Source organism: Plectropomus leopardus, chromosome 15, assembly GCF_008729295.1.
Source record: "Plectropomus leopardus isolate mb chromosome 15, YSFRI_Pleo_2.0, whole genome shotgun sequence".
Taxonomy (NCBI): domain Eukaryota; kingdom Metazoa; phylum Chordata; class Actinopteri; order Perciformes; family Serranidae; genus Plectropomus; species Plectropomus leopardus.
In genome coordinates this window covers 12,283,705-12,304,667 of record NC_056477.1, presented here as the reverse complement: position 1 = coordinate 12,304,667, position 20,963 = coordinate 12,283,705, and the positions used below count along the sequence as shown (strand labels likewise).

The 20,963-nt window shown below is 38.2% G+C and overlaps 1 protein-coding gene across 2 annotated transcripts; it reads left to right on the top strand.

Annotated features, from left to right (window-relative positions):
• The first annotated feature begins 870 nt into the window (after positions 1-870).
• LOC121954971 (bifunctional 3'-phosphoadenosine 5'-phosphosulfate synthase 2-like) lies at positions 871-19,561 on the top strand. Of its 2 annotated transcripts, XM_042502734.1 has the most exons (13): positions 904-952; positions 1,411-1,553; positions 5,046-5,160; positions 5,558-5,793; positions 5,915-6,053; positions 6,159-6,277; positions 10,648-10,761; positions 11,773-11,884; positions 12,597-12,802; positions 13,059-13,194; positions 15,282-15,550; positions 16,748-16,977; positions 18,333-19,561. In XM_042502734.1, the coding sequence occupies exons 2-13, from the start codon at positions 1,527-1,529 to the stop codon at positions 18,472-18,474; spliced, it is 1,845 nt and encodes a 614-aa protein (XP_042358668.1). In that variant the 5' UTR covers positions 904-952; positions 1,411-1,526; the 3' UTR covers positions 18,475-19,561. The 2 variants fall into 2 exon arrangements, with proteins under 2 accessions (XP_042358667.1, XP_042358668.1); XM_042502733.1 differs by having other exon boundaries at positions 871-1,553.
• The last annotated feature ends 1,402 nt before the right edge of the window (positions 19,562-20,963 follow it).

Below are 20,963 nucleotides of genomic sequence, written 5' to 3'. Positions count from 1 at the left end.
CTGCTATGAGCCTATAAAGCTGAGTTCGGCTTGGTGAAATTCTGTAGTCTCATTTAGCCACTTGTTAGCAACTGTCCTTTTTAAGACACGTAAAATCTTCAAAGTTCATGAGTGGGGTATTTACTCTTTTTTTCTATTTTATTTTTCAGGCTTGGAAATAGTGACATACCACAGTGATACATATAGTCAGTAATAAAAATAAAATAACTCTCTAAACAATTAATAGACCAAACCAAAAACAAAACAAAACAAACAAACAAAAAAAACCCCCAGAGAGCAACTACTAAGAACATTCACAAAGTCATAATAATGGTATTTAGAAAAGAAAAGAAATTGTTGCCCTCTTGGACCACCACTTTCTGGCTTATGCTCCCTTTCCCCTCTTGTTGTATGTAAGTTTTTCAATTTCCTTTACTTAGTAATTCTTTCCACCTCTCTATAGAAAGGATTAATTTCAGAAGCCAGTTTTTTATAGTAAGTTCAAGAGTAGTTATCTTTAATATTCTAATTAGGTAGACATCCCTGGCTTCCACTACTCCTCTTGGGATTTTGAATGGGGTATTTACCGACGTATTTTATGTCGTAGAACAAAACATGAAGGTCTCCTAAACCGCTAACCACAGACCTTATTTAAGGCTAACCAAAAACCCATTCAAAGAAACCATTGACTTTGAGAGGAAGGAACCATAAGTGATAAAATGACAATTCATTTATGAGTTTTAGTGCTTTTAGTGGGGATCTCTCTGCTTCTCTTTGGCATTGCTTTGTGATTTTCTCCTAAATGTATTAATATTTCCTCACAGTTCATTTCAATGTGACCTCCAAGCCCCCCCCCCCCGGGGGGGGGGGGGGCGCCGAGGGAAAGCTAGCCCTGACCACCAAGTATGTTAGAACCGCCACTGGAGGACTCTGTACCTTAGGCTGAATAACATTAGTAAAAACTTTTACCGAGGTAAGAAACTTTCTCCCGTTTTGCTCAGATCGAGTTAAGCTTACGTTAGCCCAAATGTCATTAGCTTTCAAGTTAGCCTGCTGTTTTATTGCAGTTAATGTTTTCTTAACGGTTCCCCTTCAATCTTTCTCTCTGTGACCGAGCTGAGTGTGATTCACTGGCAGTTCCCTGTAAATGAAATAACACGAGCAACAACTAACTCGGTCATTGCTTGGAGGTGGTGTTGGTGTAATTCAATACAGCAGTTTAACAATACTGTAGGGGAATATTATGACCAGCCTCTGTCCCAGTCCTGCCGGTTTTGGTGCTCGGCCCCGTCGTGTCGTCTTACCCGAGCATTGGCTGGTATTCACCGAGTTATGCAGATTTGTGTCCGTCGGAGGAGGAGGGCTGGAGGCTGGGCCAGCGGAATGCTACGTGTCTTGGAAGTCCCGTTTAAAACCCCCCTCTCTCCCTAGATTATCAAATTTTTTGGAGGCTACAACTCGACTCCCTCCTCCGGGCCTGTGTGAGAGCGTGAGAGGCGGTCGGAGACCCGGTGTTCAGCTGTCTGTCGGCGGTGTTTGCAGTCGAAATGTCCGGCGTGAAAAAGCTTCGCACGGTGAGTAGATGTGGAGATAACGGGGAGAGAGAAACAAGTGAAATGCAAGCTGTCATCAGATTAGACGTGAAATGTTTGTCAAAAGTTTAGTCAAGTGTGTGTGTGTGTGTGTGTGTGTGTGTGTGTGTGAGTGAGTGAGCCGGCAGCGCCCGAAAACTTCTCCAAAGTAGCTTTATGCCAAATAAGTGTTTCATCAATGACTGTCCGCTCTGTGTTCTCCATTTTAAGCAGTGGTGGAAGAAGTATTCGAATCCTTTACTTAAGTACAAGTACAAATACCCTGTGAAAAAACTCTGTTACAAGTAAAGGTCCTGCATTGAAAATGGTGTAAGTATAAGTATTTAAAGTAAAAGTACCCAATGCAGAAAAACTCAAAATTAGTTTAAAAAAATAATAGAAAAGTACACCCCAAACTCAAATTATCAAGAAAAGAAGAAAAAACACCCCCCAAAAACCCTGAATAGTGTTAAAAAAAGAAATAGGGAAAACACCCAAAAACTCAAAATCATTTTAAGAAAAGAAGACAAAAACATCAAAACCCCGCAAAATGATTAAAAAACGATTTGCAACAATCTGAATTTGTAAAGTAACTGAAGCTGTGAAATGTAGTGGAGTAAAAGTATAAATTAGCATGAAAAAAATTACTCACTAAAGTACAAGTACCTCAAATTCATAATTAAGTACAGTACTTGAGTAATTGTACTTAATTATGTCAATGGTGCTCCAATACACAGAAAAAGTTGTGAAAAGTAGCCCGAATAGATGATAAGTTTTCCCTTCAATGCATTGTGGCTTTAAAAAGTTTTCTGAAACGCTTCGTTCACTCTTTCTGCCTCTTTACTGTAACTTACTCCCAGGTGTGATGGTTACAGACTTGCCTTGACTCTGAATAGGCCGGTTGTTGTAGTAAACGTATCCATGTCAATTTGGCCCATTCATAACGTAGTGAGGGGGAGAAAGAGGCCACTGTGATGCTGCACAGGAATGCTGCCAACTTGCAGAGCATGTGTGGAGTCATCCTAAGAATTGGAATAATGAGCAATATATGGAAAACTTCCATGCACAAACCTGTAATTTGTCTTTGACCAGTGTGAGAGACTTTGTCCCACATAACATTTTGAAGATACACCCCTTCTGTTGTGCACCACTGCACACAGGGCGTGACTCTGATTCCACCATATAAAGTCAGATAAAGTGAAATATCAGCAGCTGTTTGAAAACTAAAATGTCTGCACCACTTTGGAAGTATAGATTTTGTTCATACTTAAGTGTGAGTATTTGCTGCTTTTTCATATCATTGTCAGTTTGATGTATTTGATTTTTGAACTTTTGATTGTAGGTAACAATCTATTCGAATATGAAAACATGGACATTTTTCCACAATTTTCTGACATTTATTGACAAAAAGAGAAAATAACAGACTAATTTATTATGAAAATAATCATTAGCCAAGTTGCACCTTTATAGTCACTTCCAATTTTCATTTAGTCACCCAAATTCTGATTATTACTTTGACAAAACACAATATTATCTCCCATCATTGCACATATGCGTTTAGTTGAGAATTTTCTGACCACTGTGTTATCGCAGTTTTATCTTTTGTGATTTCCTGCAAGATGTACGCTGGGCTCGAAGTGACAGGAAAAGAGTTGCATAAGGTCTAGCAAATGTATATTTACAAGAGTTTATTGAATAATTCTTACCAAAAAAAAGTTTCCAACAGGACAGTACAATGTAAAAGCAAGTAGAATCAAATGAGGAAAAAATCATTGATTTTAATGATATAAGATTAATAATGTGAAGTTATGGATTTGGATAAAAGTATGTCTAAACGGAAGAGTCTTTAAGTTTTCTTGTATGCAGTTAGGAATTGATTTTGTTGAGAGCGCACACACTCAAAAAAAGACATCATGTTCCCGACTGTTGAAAGGAGGGGAGAGCAGATAAGGAGCAGTGTGTTGTTCAGTGAGACCCTGTGATGAACAGAGTGAAGGTGTCTCTTATGTGTGGAAGAATAGTGCCATTTGTCTTGTGGGTGTGTACATACACAAAGTGTAGGTTACGTGTCCTTCGGGGAATATTATACTCATCATTAGACTATGTAAAGCATTTTTGTCCTGCTCACTAGCTGTGAAATGCTGCTCGAGGTGCATTAAAGCCAGACAGTAGTGTACATTTTCATCCTTCCACAGTACTTGAATGTCACACTTTTGTTCCCAAACTGCACATTTTTGGAAAAACTTTTCAACGTATTAGTCATATTTGGTTTGACTTCTGTTTTGAAGTACGAGCAGATTGTTATCCATAAACTGGGAGAGGACCATAAAGTATAATTTTATATGCGATCTTGCCCACCTCCCACCCACCTTTATGTGTGATATGTCAAGGTCATTTATTACTGCAATCATGGCAGTATTTGTGTGTAAGAAAGGGCTCTTTAACCCGTTGGAACCTGAGCAAATTGGCTTGATTTTTTCCCAGAGTCATGGGGAGAAGGCAATGAGCAACTTAACAAGGAATGGCCAAAAAATGAGCAAGAAATGAGTAAAAAGTTACAAGAAAAATTCCCGAAAATAAGCACAAAATATATTTTTAAAAAGACCTTAACAAAATACGTTACAAAAGAGGAAAATATATATTTTATTCTTTTTCCTGTAACATTATAAGATTTATATTTTCTGGATTTTTTTTTTTTTTTTTTTGCGAGGGGGGTGTAATATTTAAAAATTACCACTAGCTAATTTTCAGGTGATTTTCTCATCAACGTTCACAATTTTTTTTGCAATTAGGGAGACATTTCCTGTCAAGTTGCATCTTCTCAAAAGAAATCGAAGCAATTTCTCAGGATTCAGAGGTTTAAATGCTTGTGAAATGCATCATAAGAAAACGGATGTCAGTCCAGCTGTTTAAGGGTTATCTGCACATTGTGAGGTGAAGACTGAAACCAGGCGAGGACAAATAGCAGGGGACGTTTAAACTAAAGTTGGGTTAAGACAGGTTGTAAGCAGGGGGGTTAGTGACTGAAAGGATAAAGAGGAGGCGGGGGTGAGTGTGCAAAAAGTGCAGCCATGGGATGGATGCAGCAGGAAAGAGGGGAAAGTGGGTGCAGATCGCGAACGTGTGGGCACGAGCACTGCCACATCATCGCTGGGCTGCACGCAGCACACTGGACACATTGTCCAGTCAGTCCTCTCCCTCCCTCCCTTCTCTACCCCTCCCCTTTTAGAAGTCAATACAGCCCTATTTATCCACAGCCTGGTCCACACAGTCACTTTGGATAGAGCATGTTAAACCAGTCATGCTATGCTAAACTGAGCTTTAATCACTATGTAAATTATCACACTGTGTTAGTTTGCATCTGACAAGTCTTGTTAATTTATTGCAACCAGACCCGTTTGCCTGTTTTCTACATCAAGCTGTCTGTATCATAAGTAACTCCCTCATGAGCCACTTTATCTCTCCCCTGTCTGAGCTTGTTTTCTTCTGTTTCAGGATCTCAATAGGTCGACCAATGTGGTGTACCAGGCCCACCATGTTAGTCGGAGCAAGAGAGGGCAGGTCGTGGGCACCAGAGGAGGCTTCAGAGGCTGCACCATCTGGCTCACAGGTGAATCTCTACAGTCTTAAATGATAACCGTGTGTTGGTCATGAGGTGGCTCAATCCTTTGCTACTAAATAGGGTTTAATCTGATATTTAAACCCTTTAACCCCTGGATCGACATCAGTTTGCTTGTGCTGCATTCAGACATCTTTAACAAGCACTTAAACCTCTAAAACGTGAGAAAATTGGTTTGATTTCTTTCCAAAACATGAGCAAAAAGACCATATGGAAAATGGCAAGAAATGTCCTGCAAATTTATCAATTATCAATTTATGCTAATTTTTCGGCCATTTCCTTGTTGTCTTCTTTCCATGTTTTTGAAAGAAATCAAGCCAACTTGCTGTGGTTTTAAAGAGTAAAAAAACAGTGTTGTCACGGTTACATGTTTTTGTTTTTGATCCAGGTTTGTCAGGTGCTGGGAAGACAACCATCAGTTTTGCTCTGGAGGAGTTCCTTGTGTCCCACGCTATTCCATGCTACTCACTGGATGGAGACAACATTCGCCACGGCCTGAACAAGAATCTGGGTTTCTCTGCTGAAGACCGTGAGGAGAACATCCGTCGTATTGCTGAGGTGGCCAAACTGTTTGCCGACGCCGGGCTGGTGTGCGTCACTAGTTTCATCTCTCCTTTTAGCAAGGTCAGGAAGCAGGAACAGTGATATTCACATGCTGATGCACATCATGAAGGGTTTGATCATAAGATGTTTTATCCAAAATCAAACAGCAGTGTAGAAATATGTATACTGTTTTCTCCGACAGGATCGTGATGAAGCGAGGAAGATCCATGCGAGTGCCGGGCTGCCATTTTTCGAGGTGTTTGTCCACGCCACTCTTGAGGTGTGTGAGCGCAGGGATGTAAAAGGACTTTACAAGAAGGCTCGCGCTGGAGAGATCAAAGGTCTGGTCTACAGTGTAGTTCACTCTCACTTTATTCAGGTCAAAAGTGGAATATGAACGCCAAATGGGTTTCAATTACATCTCTTTTTATGGCTTCACATCACAGGTTTCACCGGGATTGACTCTGATTATGAGCGTCCAGAGGTGCCAGATCTTGTGCTGAAAACTGGAGAGCTCACGGTGAACGAGTGCCTTCACCAAGTGTTGGAGCTGCTCAAGGAGCAGGTGGGTGTGACATGACCATGACTTTACAATACATGTTTTATCTCGCACCATGTCCGTTTACATTTCTGTAATGATGGACACTCTCCCTGTTTTCAAGACAAATGTCAAAGCACACAGGTCCAAGCTGTGCTGTGTGCCCAAGGCGCCTTAATGCAAGTAACGTAACTGACGTAATGTTAATACTGATTAGTCTGTCAGTACACGGAATAATATATCCTTATTTAAACAAGCAGCTTATGATGGGATGATGGGATACACTAGCTGACTTCCTAAAAACCAAACAATGCTCTTAGATGCCAAACATGAAGAAGACAAACTCACTAGTCCTGGATTTTCTAGTCCAGCTATGGCAACTTTCACATGAAATAGGAGGGCTTTGTAACAACCAGGCAGAGGACATCATGGATGGTGTTTGGTTGCTCAGAGCAGATGACACTATTGATCACAGAGGTTAGGTAGGTCAGTGTTGCACCAGAGAGTAATTAGTCAGCTGAGAGAAATTAACCACTGTATGCACACAATATGTAACATATGATTTCAAAATATAAGATTATCAAGTCTAAAAAGACCTATATTTTCTGAAATTATTTGAATACCGAAGAATAACCTATAAAAAACCATTCTTGCTGTACATTTACATCTTTCACAGATGAGAATAAATAGAAGTCAGATATTCTCTGTAACACTTTATAATAACCATCATCAATAAATGGGAAATTGATGAACGTAATTGTTTGTAAACTGCCTATAAACATCACTTTGATAGCTATTATAAAGTTGTAACCGGTGATTGTAATACTTTGTTAAATGATTAATAAGTACTGTAAGGTGCATCCCGGGCTAATGTTTATAATTGCACCACACAGTATTTATTAGTCTTTTACAAGGTATTATAATAATCAGTTACGACTCCATTCAAATAATGTTTGTAGATAATTTTCAAACAAATCATCAATCATTTACAAATGCTTAATATATATATTTTTATTATTACATTGTTTGTTAGCTGTAAAATAACTATTAAGTAAAGTTAAATTAACTTTCAATTTACCATTTATTAATAAAGCGTAACCTTGTCCTCAGTGCCATTTTCATCCACGGATCACTCATTAACATACAAAGGAATGACAGATCCGGCCACAGATATAGACAGTTGCTTCTGCTGCCAAGTCTCAGGCTTTGCTGGGTAAAAAGTTCCTGATAAAGTGAATGAGTAAACACATAAGCTGAGTTGTTGCCATTTTATGACCATGTCAGTGTGGCAGAGGTGACTTGCTTTGAAATAAAACAATGTTGTTGCTAAACCACTTTGTGAAAAGATTTTAAGTTGGCGTTCTGTTGCCTGCAGCTAAGAACATGACGATGTAGTGACAATAGTGTAACTCAAGAATCTGTTGTGGATATATGAATGAATTAATTTGTGAATGGAGTTTGTATTATAGTGTCATTCATCTGATCATGCCACACATACTGAATATGCAAATATATTCGCCAGCAGCTGATGAGATACAGGTGTGGTGTAAACATGCATTTCCGTGCAAGTGCCCCAAGGCATGGACTGTGTCACAGCAGGTTTTTATCATGTGGAATAATTTGTACATCTGCCTTGCTCACTTGACAAACCGAGGTGTGTGGGATATTTTGCCTCACTACTTAAACAGTCATATGACAATGCAGATACCTTGGAACTGTCACAGGAAGTGGTGGGAGTAAAATGACACATCATAATCGTAACTGTGACACCACTTACGCCACAAATGCAACTGTTGAATGCTGATTCAACAGAGTTTTGTTAGGCAACTCAAATGATGGCATTTCTAAAAATATGACTACTTTTTTTTTACACGCCAACAATCTGTAAGGCACCGGAATGAGACGCTGACATGTGATGGCACGTCCATGATCTTAAAAGATGTTTTAATGCTTGGTTACACTGAACTGGGACGCAAACATGTATGCAGTGAACAAAAAAGGGGGTGGCAGGGTTTATTTTTCTCTGAAGGCCTCAGTCTGTTTTCTTAACTCAAGCGCTTACAACCTCAATTAGCCAGCTACTGATTTATGATTTATTTCTTGTCTTTTAATTTTGAGTAATTTAGACTAAAGCAACAGGACTCTACATGACAAAATCTTAATTGATATTGGATATAATGCAGCAGTTTTTTTAAATTAAACAAAGTGCCCCATTCATTAGTTTCATCCTGACTTCAAACTCAGCATTGACAAAATTATTCTTTTGTAGAATATATATGTATAAATGTGTACTGAACACTTTACAGTTACATTTGGACCAGTTACAGCTAAACCTACTGTAGACAGTCTGTGTAATAATGTCTGATTGAGCCCATATGTGAATAGAGCAGTTAATTGTCTGGAGAATTCACAGCGAGTGGGCATGTTGCTGATGTCTCTATCATGAGGCTTACCCAACACCAGAAGAAAACAAACATCTGAGGGTGAAGAAGAAGGGCCATATACATGACAACGACAAAGAAAATGTCTAATGAGAGCTTATTTCAGTAATAGTAGAGTGGATAACCACAAAAATTGTGCTTTTTTTTGATAAAAGCATGAAATTTAATAGTTAGTGCAAATCTTTATTTTCAGATGTGGAAGAAAGTGAGATTTAACCTCAAACATCAAATCCAAGACAGCTGCTTGTCCACCAGTTGCTATGTTCAAATGTGTTTAATTTAGAAACAAACAGTGTGGGGAAACATTTAAGGAGTAATTTCCAACTAATTTAGGGATGCTTATTAATTTGATGATACGTCTTAGATCACTAGACCTTAATAAGGTATCTGGACTCGTTTCATGTTTATATAAGAGGTGGTTACTATTGTTGTCACCTTGAGTAAATTTGTATTAACTGCTCTAATTTGCATTGCTGCACACAATTTACACGCTTTAACTATTCATAATATATTTTGCACAGACATAAAAGTACCTTACACACCTTTGGGAGGGGAAAAGATTGATGCAAATTTTAGTAGTTGCTGTAATATCCATGGTTGATCATAAACTAATGGCAGATATTCATGGCAGATTACAGTGATTTTTCATCGATTCAGGTAAGTGCTGTCCCTGCTGGAGATCTTTTTCAGTTGCCTCCAATAAAAGGGAAGCTATTATTTGTTGACAGTGTTGTTGACAATATAGGTGCGAACCTGTTGTGTAATGTTTTCAAAGTTATAGGTAATGAAGCCATTGTTTTGCCAAGAGATACTGTGTTTGCAAAGTTATTAAATAGATCGAGGACACATTCAAAAGAATGTCATTGTGAGAAAATGACGTATATTTGCTGAAGAGGTGTGAAACTGTTAAAGACGGTTCATCTTTGTACATTTTCCACTCAAGCTCATCATCATAATCTAGCAGGATTATTGAAAACATGTCCAGAATGTATAGAAATAGATGCTCAGGCTTTGGACATGACAAATGAAAGTTACATAACTGGGTGTTTATTTGCAAATTTCAAACGATTGCTTACTTTTTCTGTGAATTTTCACATTGACCTCGACCTAAATGCATTTCCTTAAATTCTGGTTATCTCAGAAGTATCACTAAATGAATTGGAAACCCTGATTTAGCTGGCAATGATAACTTGATTTTCTACCTTGTATAGCTCCAAAATTAAACCATTGAAAATTACACCCAGTGGACCACCTTGGATTTGACATGTGTGAAAGAGAAACTGCGGACAATGTCTGGACCTGATTCTCTGAACATTGCCAGGAGTTCATATGAGAAAACGGCTTTAGATACTGCTTACAGTCTGTCACCTGGTTGCTACCTTTTATAAAGTCCCAGCCTCACCTGAGCGCTGTGTCCAGGAATATACCGAACACAGCAGACTTAGAAGAACGTAAAAAAATGCAGGCAGACGGCAGAGCGTCTGCAGATAAAAACACCACCACATACTTGTGTATATTGTAACCTTACAGAATATTTATTTTTTCACGTACGTTTCTTAATCTTCTCCCAGCATTTTGTCTATCCATGAATGAATTCCAGCGAGTCGAAATTATGTTCGAATACAGGTTCATTCTAATATGTTTTAAAAAGAAAATGCCAGGCAAGAAGGAAAAAAAAAAATTACGGGTTTGGAAAGTCATGGAAAAGTTTTTAAATTTTGAAAATGTGTGGGAAACTTGTCTTTAGGTCTTGGTTAAATAAAAAAAAAACAATCTGAAGATGTCACTTTGGGCACTGGGCAATTATGGCTGCCATTTCTCACTTTTTTTTTTTTACATTTTATACATTAAACATCTAATTGATTATTAGATCATGGAAGTAATTGTTAGTTGCAGCCTTACATGTCAGCCTTATCCTTCTAAAAAAATAATATTCCTTTTTTTTTCTTGCATTAGAATATTGTACCAGGCGAGATCATGGAGGAGGTGAATGAACTCTTTGTTCCGGAAAACAAGCTGAATCTCGTCGTAGCTGACGCGCGTGTACTTCCCACCATCAACATCACCAAGGTAACCCACCGTTCCAGAATACAGACTTCTTTTTTATCACAAAGCAAATTTACAAGGGGGTCAATAGTGGACATGGAGGAGAGCTGCTCTTGATGAGTGGACCCTGTGTACTAATGGTCTGCTTGAACGTTCCCGGGTACTAATAAAGACATAAAAACCTAACAGGCATACAGCAGTGTGCAAATACAGATAAACAAACCAGGGCAGCACTTTGTCTACACACAGGCACTTTGAAGTGAACTTTCTAATTTGAATTAAGAGGGACATAAAACATAATAACGCTTCCATCTTCAGTCTGTTATTCATCCAGGTCTGTGTAAGTAACATGTTACCTCACACTGTCTTGTTTTGTCTTAGTGAGTGATTTAACCTTTTGAAACCTGGATCAACATTTTTCTTGTTTTCTTGTGCTTTAACAAGCATTTAAACCTTTGAAAAGTGAGGATATTGGTTTGATTTCTTTAAAAAAAAGTGAAAGTGAAAATCACTCGAAAATCATCAATGAACTGCAACAAAATATCAAAAAATGTTATTTTTATTATAGTAGTAGTAGTAGTAGTAGTAGTAGTGTATTTCAAATTCGATCACAGAAAAAAAATGTTTATATTTCTTAATTTTATTTTAACACTTTCTTTCTTTCTTTCTTTCTTTCTTTTTTGCTAATTTCAGGTGTTTTTTTGTAATTTTTAACTAATTTCTTGCAAATGTTTGGGCCATTTCTTGTTAGGTTGCTTGTCACCTTCATTCCATGTTTTTGGAAGAAATCAAGCCAATTTGCTCACGTTTCAAAGAGTTAATGTTCTGATCTCGTTCATGAGGCTTTGATGTGGAATGAGAAGAGTGTAACCCTGCCATCCAGCATTCGTACCTGCTTTCCTTCATAGTGTACTGACAGACTTCTTGATAATTGTATCAACATTTACAATACACTAAACACCATCAGTGCAGTTATATCCATATGTTCAATGTCTTTCATGCAATTCATAGAGAGCAATTGTCCTTTGTCCACAGTTGGATCTACAGTGGGTGCAGATCTTGTCAGAAGGCTGGGCGAGCCCTCTGAAGGGCTTCATGAGAGAGAGAGAGTTTCTCCAGGTCTTACATTTCGGCAACCTGCTGGATGGTAAGACTCGATGGCATATATTTACTCTTCTTGTAACTTGGGCTGCATGTTCTCCATGTGTAAATTGGTGACGCTGTCCCTGTTTGTCAGCTCCGTGACAGCTGGGATAGGCTCCAGTGCCCTCTGACCCTTAACAGGATAAGCACTTATGGATAATGTAATGAATGAATAACCTGTCAGGACATTGTCTTCAAACCACCCTGCCCTAAAAGGCATGCACAGCAGTATAATATCAACCCTTGTTTAAACTTTTAAGGTTTGGATTAGTTTGCATTTGTACAAATGCCAGTTTGAGTGGCAGAAGCTGGAAATTTCAACCATTAATCCATTTATTTCAGCTTACTTTTTCTATCGATTCAAATTTCCTTGCCTGGTAACTACTTTTAACACACTCTCAACTGCAATATTCAGTGTTCAAGTGTTCAATTTTCTCATTATGTGGATACATATTTTTAAATCAAATGGTAATTTGTATTTTTTCTAATGGATTACAATTATCCACAGTCTCACCAAGTACCTCCTTGAAGCTGCAGAAGAACCTCTGACTCAGAATAACTGCTTCAAGTGCTTATTCCCAAACATGAATTGTAACTTACTTTTGTTTGCAGTGTATTTGTTTTCTTAAGGTTTACAATATTCTGTAAATAACATTTCTGGAATGGTATTTGCTTTGGGTCACTGGTTGACATCTCTTCACCCTCTTCTGTCTCAGGTGGAGCCATCAACTTGTCTGTTCCCATTGTCCTGCCTGTTAACGCTGAGACCAAGCAGGAGCTGGAGGGCTGTGCAGCCATAGCTCTGGCGTACCAGGGCGCACGTGTGGCGATTCTCAGGAACCCAGAGTTCTACCAACACCGCAAGGAAGAACGCTGCGCCAGACAGTGGGGCACCACTTGCCCACAGCATCCTTACATTAAGGTGATAAAGCATTCATCAAATGTCTTTAACTGACACAGTTACAATTTTAATGTCTAAGACATGATTGCACCGCTGATAGTAAGATCTCTGCTACTCACACCATTGTTTTTTTATGATTTAAGGGCAAATAAAACAGAAATCATACCCTAGAATAATATTAACATAATTCAGCTCAATTATTTTTTTTAAAAAGGAATACTAAAGGTAAATATTTGAGTCCACAAAGGAGTAATTGTCTTTTTATCACTTTGTTCAGATGGTTATGGAGGGGGGTGATTGGCTGGTAGGTGGTGACCTGGAGGTGCTGGAACGTATCAAGTGGAACGACGGACTTGACCAGTACCGCCTTACTCCACTGGAGCTCAAGCAGAAGTTTAAAGACATGAAAGCAGGTTCGAAAATCTTAATTACTCAATCACAAAACTACAGTAACGACCATGAAAGACACAGTGGCATACAATGTGTTGTACTGATGTGACACTCATGAGTAATACCATTCCTTAAATATAATATCTATCACATCTGGTGAAAAATTGAACAAACATAAACATGAAGCATTATATTTAGCAGTGCACCGTTTGTCTTTCAGAGAAACTTGACAACCGACCAGATCAAAAAAATGAAATGGTAACTTTAAATCTGCATGGTGACGTTTGTGTTCAATGATCAGTGGAGATGTACAGTGTCTTTCTGAACAGTAAAGAACAGTGATATTTGATAACCAGTTTTTACTCTCACTCCCCCACTTTGATGTGAATGCTGTGTTCATGACTGTGTCATTTTTTTTTTTTACACCACAAAGCAGTGCATATTATTTCATTTTTGTTTCTCAGTATCCTCTGCTGCTCGATGGTCCCATCCTGATACTACTGTTACTGGTGTGAGCATGTTGTGATTTCATGCACTTCATGGATAAGGCTGAAAACAGTAATAATAAACGTTTTCTTATTGTTAACAAACCCCATGAAAAGACCAGAACTAGTCCATCTCTCAATACTTATTTTGTTTTGGGCTCTCACACCCAAGTCTTTTTATTCCTATTGAAGAACTAAACCTTTTAAAATAGTTTAATAAGTATATAATGTCATTGTTAAAAGATGCTAAAATAGCCAGGGACTGTAGTTTTTAGCAATCATTACTCAAACAGAAGGATGTAGTGCTTTTTTGGGAACTATTTTTGCTGCAGATTTGATGTTCTGCTGAGTATTTAGGAAATTATATTTGGGATTGACAGGAAATTAACAGCACTGCTAAAGCTGGTGGTAATAATGCCAACAGTGTTAATCTTTTAATATGGTGGACGGATGGACAGGCTTTTCTCTGACTCTCATTTCTTCGATTGTTGTTTTTCATTTAGTTTTTCCTGTTTGAGTTGCAAAGCTTATCAGAATGCACAGACTTTGTTGGCTTATTAGCATCATGTGAAATAATGAAAAGCGGGCAATTGTTACACAAGTTCCCTGGTTGCTAAAACAGTGTTACAAATGCTGCTCCTGTTAACATGGAAAATTTAGGTCGGGTTCAGATAGGACAGCATCTGCGTCTTGACTTTATAGAGGGAGAGGGATTGCAGGCTAACAAGAGGGAATCTTTTTGCTAATAAAGGGGCGTGGCATGCACCCTCGTCCACCCTCAAATCGCCTATTAGATGTCAACCAGTGCAATATTGACAAGTTGTTCTATAGTTTCTTGTCAACAACAGAGCGCTATCACAAAGAGGAATAAGCTATATTGGGTTTTACTATATATTAAATATTTGTTAATCAATTAATTTATTGTTAGTTTTGGTCTTTTTGTGGGATTTGTTGACAATAAGGAAAATATAGAATATCAACAGACTTATCCCCTAAGGCCGGAGATATACTTGCTTTGCATGTGTTCACATACTTGCTTTGCCCATGCACTACATGTGCCATTAGAGGACACACCAGAGAACTCAGGTCATATTACTCTGCTGTATTTGCATAATGTAAACAATAAACACTGCAATGCTCAAGCCGGTAATCAAATAATTAATTTTGAGATCACCCCGGATCTTGGCAGAAAAAGCAACAGCGGCGCCATAGCGTCATAGATGGTATGTATCAAGCATGAAGTGACAATAAGAATGTTTCTCTCGCTCTGACAACACTCCCACCGTACGTGTGCGCATTGCATCTTGTGGCGCATCGTATGAATTTCAGAGGACGTGCTTAATCAATGTTCTGAACAGATGCAGGATACACAAGGCAGCCATCATGGGAACACATAGTTAAAAGCAAGTATATTTCTGGCCTAACACAAGCCAATAGCAAATTTCCGCTGTGTGAATGGCATTATGAGCATGTTTGCAGTAATTAAAATCACAGTATTCTTCACATATTTTGGACTGCACAGATTATGGAGCTCAACAGCTCCACTGCACTTAAACACTGCTGCTATTTCTACAAATACTGGGATGTGAACTTTATTTTGTTCTCCACCATGTTGTCCTCCTTAGATGCAGTATTTGCATTCCAGCTGCGTAACCCAGTCCACAATGGTCACGCCCTGCTGATGCAGGACACCAAGCGCCGTCTGCTGGAGCGCGGCTACAAGAATCCAGTCCTCCTGTTGCACCCGCTCGGCGGCTGGACCAAAGATGACGATGTGCCTCTGGACTGGAGGATGAAGCAGCATGCTGCTGTCCTTGAGGATGGCATCCTTGACCCAGCCAGCACCATTGTTGCCATCTTCCCCTCACCCATGATGTACGCTGGACCCACAGAGGTGAGGAGTAGTGATGGCCTATTGTTTAGACAGAGGTTACAACCACTCAGGGTCTCTAATGTTCAGCCATTTACCCATGTTGTTTAGGTGTGATTGATTATTAATCAAGTGGAAAACTCTTGGGCTGGAAAATCATATCAAGGGGAAGTTTGAGAATTTGCAGTCCCTCAAATGTCTGCTTGAGGCTGGCTTCAAAATCGTGTCATTCCCCATAGACCCCCATGTTACATTCCCCAACTTTGCAGCAGAAATGTTTATGTTTGAAGCCTGGTGCTAAAAACGGTTTTGTTCTCTATAGATAATTACAACATTCATGACAATGGATTTTTATATAACTCGCCCATTAACATTTTATTAAGGCTACATAATTAAAATAACTGAGTGACAGGTGAGTGTGGTATGTTGTCAAGTTGCTGACATACCAACAAAGTTGATTAGGTAAAGATAAAAATATTATGTTAACTGTAAGTTTATTGAAGCATTTTTGTCACCTAAAAAAGCCTTGATCAGGAACATTTGATTGTACTAAAAGAGCCTTTAAGGAGTCAGATGTTTAGTTTAAGGTAAGTACATTTTCACATGCTTGTGAAAATTAGCATTAGCATTATCACAGTTAACTAAAGACTGTAAATATTAACCATTACAACTTCATTTATGTTGCACTATTCAGTGATTTACTGATTCATGCAATACAAAGTGCTGAACATAAAATAACAAATACATAATAAATACATAGAATAAAATAAAAATAAGTTAAAACTGCAGGCTAAGACAAGATAAAACAGCCACTGGTTAAAAACACATTTCAGGAGAATGCAACAGAAAAAAAGATGTCTTTTAAGATTTCATTTGAAGGTTTCAACAGATTTAGACCTCTAAGACCTTTAGGCAGACTGGTCCAGAGTTTAGGGGCACAATTAACAAGACTGCCTCTACATGCCCTCTGACCTCTGGAACAATTAGTAAGTTTGGTTCTAAGGATTTTAGCGACCTAAGCAGGCACATATATTTTGACCACGTCAGGCAATAGGGTTAGCTCCATGCTCTCGTCCAAATATGGTCTCTTCTGGCTCCAAAATCCAAGACAGCGATGGTCAAAATGCCAACTCGAGTCCACAAACCAATGGACAACGTCATGGTGGCTACATCCATGACTTTTATGCAATCTATAATATCACCCTGCAAATATCTCATTAGGTTCAGTGGCACTGTAGAGCCAGAATGATCGCCGGAGCAAACTTCTACATTGTTGGCCGGGACCCTGCAGGCATGCCTCACCCAGAGACTAAGCAGGACCTGTATGACCCCACACATGGTGGCAAGGTCCTCACCATGGCCCCAGGTCTCACCTCTGTAGAGATCATCCCCTTCAGGGTCGCTGCCTACAACAAGACTAAGAAGGCTATGGACTTTTACGACAAAGAGCGGTAAGTAAAAAAAAACAAGAGGAATCTGCAGATTTCTCTCGTGTGTCAACTTACCTCGTGTTATTTATTTAGTGTATTAGTTTTTTACTGACATGGTTGTCCTGATGTGAACCTAAGTGCAACTAAACTGGAGCAAATGTAACAAAATCCAGTAGATCATTAGTGTCTTTTTTTAATCTCTCTTAAACTGTGAACCATCTGTGACCCTGCATTTTTTTCTTATTGGTGCTGTAAGCAGATTGTATTCTACATTTTAAAGGGACAGTTCACGTCAAAATCAAAAATGCACGTTTTTACTCTTACCTGTAGTGCTGTTTATTAGTTTAGATTGTTTTGGTGTCTTACAGAGTGTTGGCGATATCGGCTGTAAAGATATCTGCCCTTTCTCGAATATAATGGAACTAAATGGCACTCGGCTTGTGGTGCTCACAGCAACAAAAAATATGTTTGAAAGGCTCAACAATAATGTCTCTTTCCAGAAATTATGACTCGGTTACTCAAGAAAATTCACAAACCTTGTTGTGAGCAGTTTCATATGGGAACTATTTTCTCTGTACTGAACTACCAGCCCGTTCTTATTCCAACTTGTCAAATGCCGCCGCTTTGACTGTACTTTCAGCATACAATCCTGATGAAAAAGGGCACCTTTCCCGTCCGCATATTTCCATAGAAGGCATCAGTTGAGAATGCGGTCGTGTTATTATACCCCGTTGGACGTCACTTGAGAACATGGTGGGACTCAAACATTTCGCTTCAACATGATATAACACAGAACAGCGTCAGGTTGAGTGCTCATAATAAAAGTCGCACGAGTGCAGCTGAAGGGCATAGGACATATTTTTTGTTGCATTGAGCACCACAAGCCGAGTGCCATCTAGTTCCGTTATATTGGAGAGAAGGCAGATATCTCTACGGCCAATATCTCCAAAATTCTGAGATGCTGCACCAAAACAATCTAGATTGACAAATGGCACATCGGGTAAGGAAGAAATTATGTATTTTTGATTTTGAGATGAAATGTCCCGTAAAGACAAATCCCAAACCCAAACCTCTGACAGTGTAAATTATAAGGTTCCATTTTGTAAATTTACATCCACCTTTTTGGCATTTCTGTACAGGTTTAATTATGTCATCATTTAATTTGTAGGCATTATAAAAGTTTCCAACAATTCTTTTTTTTTTTTTTTTTTTTTTTAGTTTTTCATTTCCCAGTTGTTTTGCTTTACAAAAAGTAAACAACATCAGCATGTTCATACAAACAGCTCACATGTAAAAGAAAGCTAAAACACCTCTAATAACCTGTCCTGCCCACTGTCTCCATGCTGCTGCCCTGTCCTCGTCCCTTACCCTCTCAGACATGCTGATTTTGAGTTCATCTCTGGAACCAAGATGCGAAACATGGCTCGGAGCGGACAGAACCCTCCAGATGGTTTCATGGCCCCAAAGGCCTGGAAGGTATTGGTCGAGTACTACTCCTCTCTGCAAAAGAACGAGTAATCAACGCAGCACTCAACTCACCGGTGGATAGAATCGGTTCTTAAAGGGGGTTAAAGGTTGTTGGGTTTTTTTTGTTTTTTTTACAAGTCTTCAAATCAAATGACTTGTCTTAAGCAGTCGGAGCATAAAACTATGTGATTTATAAATCCATTGTATGTTTATACGCGTATTAACTTAAGCTATGTATTTTAATAAATTAAAGGTAACTTGAGATTCTTCTTTTTTTAAATATAGGAGCACATCCCAAGACAGGGAAATCATTTTTGATATTTACATGTAATATCTGAAGGATGCATGACAACTATGTAGATTTCACATTTTTTTTTAGCATTTTATGACAATTATATATCACTGTCCGTCCTGTTATTTGTACAACCTGAATGAAAGTTGCGGTTTCATTACTGCCTACAGTGCCTACTTGTTTTACATGTATGGATGGTAATTAATTCATCATGTCAGTATTTCATACTGTTGTGAAATACGACATTTTTATAATGTGAAAGTGCCTTTCTCTCAAATGCCAAAACAGAAATTGGTTAAATTTCTTGATGTCATTTGGTTGAAATGTCTCTGAGATTTGTATGATTTTATAAAGTGGGCATGTGCATTCATGGAATAAAGACCTGCAGTTTTAGGAAGACAAATGCAGAAATAAAGAAGGTTATTTGCATGATACTGTGATATTGTGTACTGTAACCTAAAGGAAATGCCTTTTGATGTAATTTTTGATTTTATTTTCTTGTCATTGATATATTGGTACTGATTTTGTCTCTGTGGGGTGGTTATGCAACACGCGAAATTGTGTGTGTACAAGGTACAAACTCATCAGCTGAAGGTTAAAGGTTGAAGTCGAGCGGGCAGTGCAGTGTGGCACTCTGTGACTGCAGAGGCAAAAGTACAGTGCTGCCATCTGCTGGTAAAAGGTTGTACGGGAAAACACTAAAATATAAGAAAAGGAGCAGCTGCAAATGCATGTACAGTGGTGGATGGAGTTTCTGATAGCCACACTTTTGTAAAAGTACAGATATCTCACCAGAAAATGAAGTTAAAGTAACCTACTAGAATATTACCTGAGTAAAAGTCTTAATCCTGTGAAACCATCACTTTTCTGCTGCATTCAGATGTCTTTTACAAGGGTCTAAACCTTTAAATCCTGAGCAAATTGTATTCATTTCTTTTGAAGAGATTGTAAAAAAAAAAAGACTATGAGAAACTACAAAAAAAAATGTCTTGCAAATTGCAAGAAATTAGTAGATTTAGAAAATTAGTTTAGGAAAAAATGCGAGGGGAAAATGACTTTATTTGTAATTATCATTATTAGATATTTAAAATTATGTTATATAATTATTGTTATTTAAGTACATTTTTTTCTAAGCAATGTCCTTTCCTTTTCAGGTGCATTTTTTGTACTTTTTACTGATTCCTTGCTACAATTTTTTCCTATGTTGCTCAATGACTTCTTTCTATGTTTTGAAAGAAATCTAGCTGATTTGCTCAGGTTTCAAGGTTTTTAAATATCTGCTGTTTACTGTGCTTGAGAACCAAAATTAATTTCATAATATTAGATGTACTTAAGTACTGTAAGTAAAAGTACAAGTAAACTCTGTTAACAAAAAAGCAAGAGATCAGAAGTTTGAGAATTATGAAGCTTATGTCTGCCTAACAAGCACCACCTTAAAATGTAGCATATATTCCACCTGAAGAAAAAGTACTTTTGATTATTTTAATTCTATTTTTTTTTTACACATCTTAAAGGATTTAAAGAAAAAAAAACATTTTTTTCTTACCTTCCACTCTTTCATTATTCTGTCAGTCCCTTCTTCTCTTCCTCCTTTTCTTCCCTAATTTGTAGTGAGTAGCTATGATGCTTTAGGAAAATGCATTGGAGTAAAAATGTACATTTTATTAAGGAAATGTAGAGCAAAAGTGAAAGTTGATAGAAATATAAAAACTCAAGTAAAGCACAGACACTCCCAAAAAATACTGTAACAAATGAATACTTGGTCACACTACATAACTGTGCATGTAAAAGGGCATGGTCACTTTGAGTTTCCACTGACAGCAGACCGCAAAACAGTCCTGTGTCCCAACCTGTTGCCCAAAAACTTAAACGGAGGACGAAGTTGGACAAACAGCAGACGTTCTTTAAATGGTCTAATACATTGTGCCCATTGATGTTAAACACTGGGTTTTGGCTCTGGATTGGCTTTGCCATCCAGATCTTTTATAACAGATTAAGGAGATCCTGAGACGCTTTCAAATTATACTTAAGAGATGGTTGAGTGAACTTGAATGTCTGATTAATTTTGCCAGTCATTAATCTGTAAGGGCTTACATCGCAACGAGATCTACTCTATGAGGAGAACCAGTCTCCCCTGTAAGAAGCAGATTCCTAATTAGCTTCACATGGGATCAGATCATTTAATCTGCAATGTTCCAGGTAACCCCATTTAAATCTGCTGAACTGCACCCTCTGTACTTTATAAATC

What these genes read in the sequence shown, in the direction of transcription:
- LOC121954971 (XM_042502733.1), top strand. Translation starts at nt 1,527, where the DNA reads ATGTCCGGCGTGAAAAAGCTTCGCACG. An exon ending in TCATCTCTCCTTTTAGCAAG is followed by an intron (nt 5,794 to 5,914) that starts GTCAGGAAGCAG and finishes TTTCTCCGACAG; the next exon opens with GATCGTGATGAAGCGAGGAA. An exon ending in CCACCATCAACATCACCAAG is followed by an intron (nt 10,762 to 11,772) that starts GTAACCCACCGT and finishes CTTTGTCCACAG; the next exon opens with TTGGATCTACAGTGGGTGCA.